Source organism: Cyclopterus lumpus, chromosome 1 (assembly GCF_009769545.1).
Source record: "Cyclopterus lumpus isolate fCycLum1 chromosome 1, fCycLum1.pri, whole genome shotgun sequence".
Lineage (NCBI taxonomy): Eukaryota > Metazoa > Chordata > Actinopteri > Perciformes > Cyclopteridae > Cyclopterus > Cyclopterus lumpus.
In genome coordinates this window covers 12,314,223-12,324,377 of record NC_046966.1, presented here as the reverse complement: position 1 = coordinate 12,324,377, position 10,155 = coordinate 12,314,223, and the positions used below count along the sequence as shown (strand labels likewise).

The following is a 10,155-nucleotide window of genomic DNA, read 5'->3' as shown; positions in this document are numbered from 1 at the left end:
CACACACACACACACACACACACACACACACATCACACACAGGCTAATGCGCTGTGGCAGCGTCCACAGACAGGCGGGGAGGATCAATTTTTCACCCAGTGTGCTACCGATATTCTTCAGATAAGGCCCCAGAAGAGGGAGGCGAGGGGGCGGTGGGGGAAGGAAGGGGAGCAACAGAGATGGGGATAAGGAAAATGGCGAGAGGGTGTAATGAAGGAGAGGGAGTCTGAAGAAAGGGTGTTAAGGAGAAAGGTTGAGTGGGAAACTGATGAAGGACTAGGGAGCAGTTATAGGGAGGATGAACACGGGTGAGAAAGTAGGGAGGGTGTGGGAAGTCTCGTGGGCGTGCGGGAGGGTGGAGGGAGGATGAGTAAGTGGGTTAGGGGTGGTAGGAAAGGGGGATGGGGTGTAGAGGGCTCTGGGGGATGGGGTAGGGAATGGATGGGGTGGTACGGGGAAACGAGGGATGGTGTGTGTTTGTGGAGGGAGGGTTATTTTGCTGACGTGCTCTCTTATTGGCTTGTTCAAACGCTGGGGGAGGGGCGGCTACAAACCATACTCTCACCAGCTGTAGGGAAGAGCAGAGAAACAAAGAGAGAGAGAGAAGGGAGGGGGCATATATGTGTTTTAATGTTGATATTCTGGTCTAATTAGATTCCTGTCAAAGTGGCGGAATGAATGGTGCTGATCAGATAGAAATGGGTGTTGTAGAAGAGGGAGCAGGCTTTGTTTCAGTTGGAGAAATCTGGTTGTTATAGTGCACATAAGGGGTTCTTGATCTATAATTAAATTTCACTTGAGAGACAGAGAGGAGCAAATTGGCATCGCTGTCTTTAAACATGTCCATACCATTCAAAGAATATTAAGAGAAAGCATGAACGGCATAAAAAAATGAATACCATTCCAGCACACACAAGAAGGCAGATTGAGAGCCATGTGTTTGTGGAGCCCAGCTGAACCTGGCCTGCTAAACCAGTCCGCTGGCTGACAGACTGACAGGCAAGGAAATAGAGAGGGTGGTGTGTGTGCGTGTGTGTGTGTCTGTGTGTGTGTGTGTGTGTGTGTAGAAGAGAAATTGAGACAAAGAGGAAGATTGACCAATGCAACCAGGCAGAAAAATAATACAGAAAGGAAAAAGACAAACAGGAGAGGCGCAGCAACATAGAGAAACATCCAAAGAGAAAGACAGTGGGACACGTACTGTAGTCATAAATGGAGACTTAGAGAGAGAGAGAGAGCAGAGAGAAGAAGAGGCCAAGCTTTCTGTGGCTTAGCCAGACTGGAGCGGTGGGACTTGGCTGGCTGTGGACCCTTGGCTTCACTATTAAAGCAAGGACGAAAAGAAATCACAGTAAAAAAATGAAAAGGGCAAAGAGCTATGCCAAGAATGCACAGGCAAGAAGCAACACATTAGGTTTTTTCCTTCTGCCTGCCTCTCTGTTTCCCCAAGCAAACTAAACAATAGGTGGGACCCGCCACGAGAACTGAGCGCGATGCATAAAGGACCCCGCTGAATGACTCAGGTTGACTCTTGAAGTTTGAAAATGTATCTGATGAGCCTCTTAAAACACATTTTTTGTTTCTTCTTAAGTGACTTCGCATTCCACACAAACTTCTGTTTCGTACACTATTATTCTTTATCAGCTTGTTCCAACTCTTCATTGAAACTTTATGATTTTTACACTGAGTGAAATATTTACACCCAAAAAAGAAATGGTTTATGGCTGGTTTATTGTCCATCATTATACACATGTTCACCAAATTCAGTCTGTCATATTCAGTGCCTTTGCAGTCGCCATTAGAATTTAATACAATGTTCTGTGGGTTTGATCAGTGTTTTGCTGCATGCACTGAGTTTGTAATGACTTGCCCATCAGCCAGACACAGTATGTGGTCACTACTGTTACTAAAAATGTTACATTTAGAGATCATTATCAGTCAACAGCCACACTAGCAACTCTGTGAGTCTGTACTTTTTGTACTTTTTGTTTTCTTTTGCATTATGTTTTGATGCTTTTAATGGTTTTATGTGAAACACTTTGAATTGCCTTGTTGTTGAAATGTGCTATACAAATAATTGCCTTGCTTTACTTATGCACTGCGATGCTTTGAGCTCAATGATAATATTATCTTACAATCCTATTATAAAGCTAACAGGGTTACAGTTATCACTGTTGCCGGGTTTACCATGTTTGTATTTTAGCTAACATTGAAATAAAAGTACAGCTGAGATTGATAGAAATGTCAGGTATTTGATTATAAACCAAAGTATTCCACACATTAGAAAACATGACCTGAATATGGACCTAGAGGAAAATTCCTGAAATCTCCAGATAGGCTATTGTAAATCATTGTGAGAGGGACATGAAAGTCTCAACTAAAACCTTTTATATCTGATAGATGTTGAGATATTTCAGTGAATAAGTGGAAATGTAACCTGTTGGTTTGTGTTAGATGAACAGTACCAGCTTTGATGACAATTCATCCAATGGTTGTTGAGGCCTTTTACTCAAAACTGTGGTGGCCCTGGAGAAGTCAGGAGATGACCAACATACGTAGGATTCATCCTCTGGAGACCATGAATGTTAAATTAATTAATGAATTTCATGAAATTTAAATTTTTTCAGTGGGAACCATCCAATTTGCCGACCAGCTTGCCACTAGATGGGCTAAAAGTCTCAACTTGGCCTTTACTCTCTTTTGTTAGGCAGCTGTTCATGTTAATGGCATCGCAACCACAAATGGATGCTATAAGTTTAGTTCTTGGTGTTCATGGCATGTGTTAGCATAAGTTCCCTGTTTGTGTTTGATATTTCAAGTGCTGTGTTCGCCATTTTGGAAGATATGCGTATCAATCAGCCCGATAGAGAATTGAAAGTCGGAGTGGCATCAACACCTGTGTAATTTCTGTTACTGGCACACACAAATAAACAAAGATCATTCCTCCGTGGGTTTCCTCAGAGACCATACAAAACAACAAAATATCCCCATAATGCAATCTGACTGACCCAGCTACTCAGAGCTACTAATCATGAAGTAATAGTCGCAATGCCACAATCATATCACTTGAGGCAAGAGGGGACTTATAGGCTTTGCCAGATTAATAATGAAAAACAAGGACTTGTTTTTCTGACTTTTCCATCCACTGATACCCTAAGTAGAGGATTATAGCCTTTAGATCATGTGACTCCAAAAAAGCTGTCACAGAGGGGGATATTTGGGGAAAACACACCCGAGAAATGGCTAACACCATGGTACACCAAAATATCTGAGTGGCGATTAGCACCAGAATGACGTTTAAACAATAAAGGGGGAGAGACTGTTTTGGCGTGGTTTGAAAAGCTAAAGCTGTTTCCCTTTCTGCTGTTGACGGCCTGATGATTTTAAAGAAGCAAGGAAAAATTATTCTGAAAACTGATATTTTCACGTCAACAATTGCCAATATCAGAGGAAAGCAAACAGGTACCCCAAAGTAAATCTTCCTTTGGCTATCTTCATCTGTCAAATGTTTGAAACGCTGCTTCATTTAGTTTGCCATGTGTATTGTATTGCAAAGCTGATTGTGTGTATGCAGCTGAGATGTAACCCCAAAGCCATGTCATATTCTGGGCTTGGGGAGAAAGAAGGAAGCCAAGAAGTGAAACGTGATGACGAGTGGGTGTGTGAGAGCGAGTGGGGGAAAAGGAAGGCTCCTTTTTGCTGTGTGTGTGTGTGTGTGTGTGCTCTCATATGTACGCACATGTGATCATCAAGAGTGCACTTATGTGTGGGTAGAAGGAATCCTTCCAGCCGTTTTCTTTCTTAGCCTCTTCCTGTGTCCCCCACAGACACAATTCTCAAAGCCGGCTTCGGAGGGTTTGGCCTCAGCTAGATCCAACCCACTAGAGGAGACGGAGGAGAGGAGCCAGTGTTTCTCTCTCCTCGGAGCTCTGTCTGTTTCCACCACTCACTGAATGTTACTATGAATCCGGTTCACACACAAACATTCCCACATCTCTCCATCCAGTGTGTGTATCTCATATGACTTGGCAGAAGTGAACCATGTGTATGTGCGTGCCAGTGCGAGAATGTGTATGTTAAGAGTTTTGGCAGTTTTCTCAACGCAGCCTCACCAAAAGATCCACTGGGAAATGTGGTTTTAACGCCCCCTCTCTTTTCTCTTCTTCTTTCCTTTCTCTCTACATTTCACAATGACATCGGCTCTGTTTCTTAATGCTCTGCTCTCTCTTTCTTTATAATTCCTCCCTTTTCTCTCTACATTACAACCTGTGGAAGTCCTCTCTGCTTCTCCTTCTAGCTATTCCTTCTCGTTCCAATGACTCAAATCTCTGCTTTTTGCTTTGTTCATATTAACTATCTGTTCTCTATTAAAGTAATGACATCATGATTTGCATAAAAAACATTGTACAATGTGCATGCATATTGGCCTCCAATTCAGGATGTAACTCTCCTAGCGCTGTCCACACACAATGAATGCTGATGGAGAGACATGATAGGTTATCCTGTAGGGAAGGCTGGTCAAATGAGACAGCTACTTGGTATTCCATCCCTTTGCAAAGCATGACACACAGGAGAGGGATGCTGGAAAATATGCAAATGATGAAATACTTCATATATTACATAGCCTTCTTTAGTTCACCTGGAACATAAATGATAGATGTATTTTTTATGTGTGAGCGCTGTGAAAATGTACCTTAAAACAACGAATGTTGTAAATACATGTGTGCACATGTGTATATATAGGCCTACAGATGTTTGTAAAGTAATTAAGTCAATTTACTTGAGAACTGTACTTAACTTTCATTATAGGCTATTTTACACTTCTACTCTACTTCATTTCAGAGGGAAATATTTGACTTTTTTACTGCACTATATTTATCTGTAAGCCTATATGATTATCAGTTTATACAATAAGAGGAAGCAATGTATGAAATTGTTAGTCATTGTAAACCTGAATACGTCAAATCACATTGACCTTAAATCAGTTTAAACAACTTTTGGATACTTTCAAGTGGTAATTATTTGTGGTCTGATTTGCGCTGCTTTATGTTTTAAACATGTTTAAACATATATTGGTTTCATACACATTTGCACTCTGAGATCGCAGACCTCCGACCAGGCAAATGCCCTATCTCTCAATTTTATCTTAAGTGAAACATAATTCATGTATCCACCTTGTGATTTGGATATGCTCCAAAATTGTATGTGTTCTTCCTTAGCCCATGCGACACACTTCCATCAAGTTTTATTAATATTAGACCAGTAGTTATTCCATAGTCCTGCTGACAAACAGACAAACAACAAACCAACAAATAGAAACATAACCACATTGGCAAAGGTAATAATGTATAGAAGTATTTAATTTTGAACAATATTTAATTGTTTTTAGTAAGTTTTCAGCATCAGTTATTAACTATAATCACTTCCCAAAATTGTTTTAATCACTCTTTCAAATTCAACATCACTTTTCTGATGAATTTAGTGACCAGCTTTTTTACTAGTGAAAAATGTGTGTCCCTCCCTATTTACAAGTTGATTCCAATTATTATGATATATAATAATGATAATAATATATAATAATATAATAATTAAATAAAGTTGAAAAGTTACTCCATCGATTTAGCATCTCACTCCGATAACATTGTCAGTCTCAAAATGCACAGTTGAGCTAACTTCACACCCACAGATATTTTAAACAAAATTTAACTTAAAAATATGACCCAACCGAATGCGGACTCAAGTGACATCACTTAAGGACACTTATCAGACTTCACTCAGCTCCCTCTGGAGACACAACAACATGTTTTCACATGTCCAGTGCTCCCCAACCCCTGTACACACACGTCAATGTGTAAAATTGCTGGAGTTCCGCTTTAACATTTCAACTAACAGCGAGAACATAAAATGCAGCATAATGCAGCCGTAATAATCATACAAAAATACAATGCTGACAAAGGTAATTTTTCATAACTTTTTTATGCTTAGCTGCAAATACTTAATGAAATATTGTGTGCCGGAGTTGTACTTGTAATGGAGTAATTTTACCTTGACCTTTACTGAAGTAAAACTTCATCCACCACTGTTTTTTGCAGTCGTTTGTCTCTTTCGGTCATTCATAAGCAAGAAACAAGTCCTATTGACAGTGATAGGGATCGAACCACACAGACTTCCACAGGGACTCCAGTGGCCCCGTTCTGCTCTGTGAAGTTCATCAGAGTTCATCTTCTTTGTCACTGCTGAGCTGAGGCTGGCTACTGTCTCCATCCATGTCTCGCTCATCTCTCCTCGCCCCTCTGCTTCCCCGGGTCTACTTCCACCTATCCCGAGGGAATAACTGCCCCACACACACACCTCCCCCTCTGTCTGTCCCTAAACCAACCCAACCTCATCCTGCCTCTCACTCTGCTCTTTGGCTGCAGCCTCTTTGTGTGATGTCATTGAAGAGAAGTGAAGCATTTTGGTTTGTGTGTGTGTGTGTGTGTGTATGTGGGAGTAGAAATGGGTGTATGGTGTGTATGTGTGTGTCTGTGAGTCAGTGAGCATGTGTGTTAGTATGTGACAGGGAAAAAGAGAGAAAGAAAGAAGAGAGAGAGAAGATCGACAGAAAGAAGGAAAGAAAGGCACGAGTGTCAGGTTTCTCGTTTCAATTCAGAGGCTCAACTCCTTTTTTAATCTAGAAAAGAGGGTGAAAACAGGAGGAAAGGAGAGAAGATAGCTTGGAACTTGAACTGCTGACAGCTGTTTTTGTCCCTTCTCTCCTCACCCCTCATTCTTCGTTCCGTTTCTGTTCCTCTTTACACTTTCATGGCTGTGTGTATACCCAAAGCACTTGTATAAACATATATACAACTGCCCATAAAATGATGCCTATTCTATTGGCTTTATATCTGTTACCATAAAGAGAAGGTGTCATTAGAGTTGCGGCATGTCTTTCTTCTACTGATGTTAGCTTTTCAAATCACATCTTTCTCTCTTCCTGTGACGACTCACTCACCACATCCTGGTTTTGACTTCACAAAACGCCGACATCGCTGCCGTTTAACGCTTTTCCTGTCAATTTTCAGCTCACACACTTATGTTCATACAGTATATGCTATTGTAGGATATATTTTCTCACAGTGCAAGCTAAAGTGCACGTGTATGTTCAATAATTATATACCATCATGGTAGGGTACTGTCCAATCTGTGGGAAGCCTGTCTACTTTGGTGAGTGTGACCCCGTAAATCTTTACTCTATACATCGCCTTCCTTTATCTTTTTGATTGTTTAGATCTCTCTCTCTCTCTCTCTCTCTCTGTATTTCTCTCTCTCTTTCTCCCACAATCTTTTCTTTTACTTGTTTCACCTGTATAGGAACAGTATTAATAAGAAAATTCCAGTAGTATTCATTTAAAAAAGTGTCATAAAAGTCACAAAAAGGTAAAAAAGTCTATGGGATAAAAGAAAAGTAGTGACCAGGTGAAAATGTATAGTATTCATTATAAACCTTTCTTACAGTAAGGCAAGGCAAGGCAAGTTTATTTATAGAGCACAATTCGTACAAAGGCAATTCAAAGTGCTTTACAGCTACATAAAATTACAAAAAGACAAATAAAATCATTCCATAAAAACATAAAAATAATCATTAATTAATTATATTAAAAGCGAAGAGTTGTCAAAAATGTTTTCAGCCTGGATTTAAACATTGTCAGAGTTGAGGCCTGTCTCACATCTTCTGGAAGACTGTTCCAGATTTTAGCAGCATAAAAGTGAAACGCAGCCTCCCCGTGTTTAGTCCTGACTCTGGACCAGCAGGAGACCACTCCCTGAGCTTCTCAGAGCCCGAGATGGTTCATACGGCTCTAACATGTCACACATGTACTTTGGTGCTAGACCATGAAGAGATTTGTACACATTATACATTATAACCCGCCAAACACAGGTGCAAGAAACAATTTGAACAATGGCTGAATTTCATTTAGTTGTAACAATACTAAGTGCATACCGACTCACCGTTCTTGTAACTGAGACATCGTTAGCATCATTCATTACACCTGTGTTATTCCTTCTGAGGCACGTTAATATATCTGCCTTGAAAAAGAGGCTTTGATATTCATTTTGATATGTGCTGCACATGTTTTGTTGATATATATGGCTCTATTCTCTCTTTGGAGGACAACAAGAAGGCCTCCTCATTGGCTTTCACCTCCTTCAAGCATGCACACACAAATGCAGGCACATGTTTCCATGATCACAACAGGATGTGGGTCTAGCCAAATGAGCTTGCACACTGCTTTCTGGGTTTCCTCCTTACCTCCTGTCTCTTTTAGTCGAGTCCTCACCCACACTCAGATTTGACTATTATTAAATGCACAGCAGCACTTAAACCAAGTCTTTTATTGTTTTTATTTTACAAGCTATTTTTACTATTTCTATTTATGAGCCGGTGAAGTTAAAACCCTCTGCTGTTACCTGGTCTACCTAACTCCTCGGTCAACACACTTTCTGGTCAGTGTGTCTGTATTCAGAAACAGACATTTACATCTCACCGTTTTTGTAAATGAAAAATATAATTTTCTTTCTGATTGAAGTGATTGTCCCAAATGTCAGTGAATGCAGAGGGATTGCGTGCAAATGATAAATTCTTCTGGCTTTTTAGTGAAATATATATAAAAAGAGATGCCGCCATGCATCTCATTATTTTGTATGTTGTAGGTGAGAAGAAGAGGTCCTTAGGGAGGGACTACCACCCTCTTTGTCTGAAGTGTCAAAAGTGCAACAGACAGCTCACACCCGGACAACATGCTGAGGTATGTGTGGACAATGAATGAGGCAATATGTAAAAGTTAAAAAAAGGATTACATGAATGAGAATGATTTGTCCTTTCAGTATGATGAAAAGCCGTATTGTTCCCACTGCTACCTGAGGATGTTTGGTCCAAGAGGTACTGCCTTCCCACTATGAAACCACACACACACACACACACACACACACACACACACACAAACACACACACACACACACACACACACACACACACACACACACACACACACACACAGTTTCTGAATGTCTTTTCTCTGTGTGAATCTTTCTTGACAGGTAACAGGTGACATGGCAGAGTGCACTCCTTCATAGACACCAGACTGAACCAACATGGAGAAACGCTGACATAGGCCTACAAAAGACATGCATGGCCTGTTTATCATGACAAAATAAATAGATAAATATGAATGATAGACAGATATCTATCAGTCAATCAACCTTACTTGTCTATCATTTACACATCCACAAAATGAAGTATTTATAAATGTGTGATGACCACTTGATGCCACGTGTAGGTGATTGTTCACTTTTATAATGTAAATTAATTTGGATTGTAAATTGTAAGTCTGTATTAATAAATACATTTGTAAACATGACAACGTCAAACCCTAGTGAATGTCTAAGTGTCTGTGGTGGACTTTGTAATCAAGAGCCCACATGCTCACATCTGAGCACGCAGGGTGGATGTTTTCGCTCACAAACTAACAAATACTCTAATCCCAGACAACACATATGCACATACAACACAATGACTTTAGCTATAGGGTTCCCCCTCTCTCCCTCATCAAGCAACCAGGGGAAAGCAGAAGGAAGGAAGGAGGAATGGATGAGGGTGGTTGCTGTTGGCAGGGTAAACCAGATCTCATGCCAACAGAATCTGCTGGAGTGGGTGCTACAGTGAGGCAAAGACAGATCTCACACACACACACATACATACACACACACACACACACATGCATTCATGCACACTGCTGCCCCTGAAGCAGTGTGTCTTGACTGCTGCAGGGGCTTGTCACCCAGTGGTGGGTGAAGTACATTGACACAAACATACAGTATACACACACATCGAGAAAGAGGTGTGCTGACGTGCTTCCCTGCAAGGTGTTATGTGTCACAAGAGTGACATTTCAGGTATTTGTCCTTGAAAGATGGGATACAGAAAAAAGGGATATAAAGGATAAAAGAGGCAGAGTGGAAACAATACGGAGAAAGCTGATAGACAAAGGAAGAGAGGGCTGATGGGATTATTTTAACATCTGCAAAGAGTCTCTCCAGCATGTCTTTGAACCTGTCCATCTCCCTCTCATCCCCCTAGAACCTCCTTCATCCTCCCCTTTCTTCTGTCCTTGC

At 40.8% G+C, this 10,155-nt stretch overlaps 1 protein-coding gene across 1 annotated transcript; it reads left to right on the top strand.

Moving 5' to 3' along the window:
• The first annotated feature begins 6,988 nt into the window (after positions 1 to 6,988).
• Positions 6,989 to 9,401, top strand: zgc:195282 (uncharacterized protein LOC100192223 homolog). The gene is made up of 4 exons (XM_034531517.1): positions 6,989 to 7,206; positions 8,695 to 8,789; positions 8,869 to 8,923; positions 9,082 to 9,401. Exons 1-4 carry the CDS (start codon positions 7,164 to 7,166, stop codon positions 9,090 to 9,092), a joined length of 204 nt encoding a protein of 67 aa, XP_034387408.1. The 5' UTR covers positions 6,989 to 7,163; the 3' UTR covers positions 9,093 to 9,401.
• Positions 9,402 to 10,155: the final 754 nt, after the last annotated feature.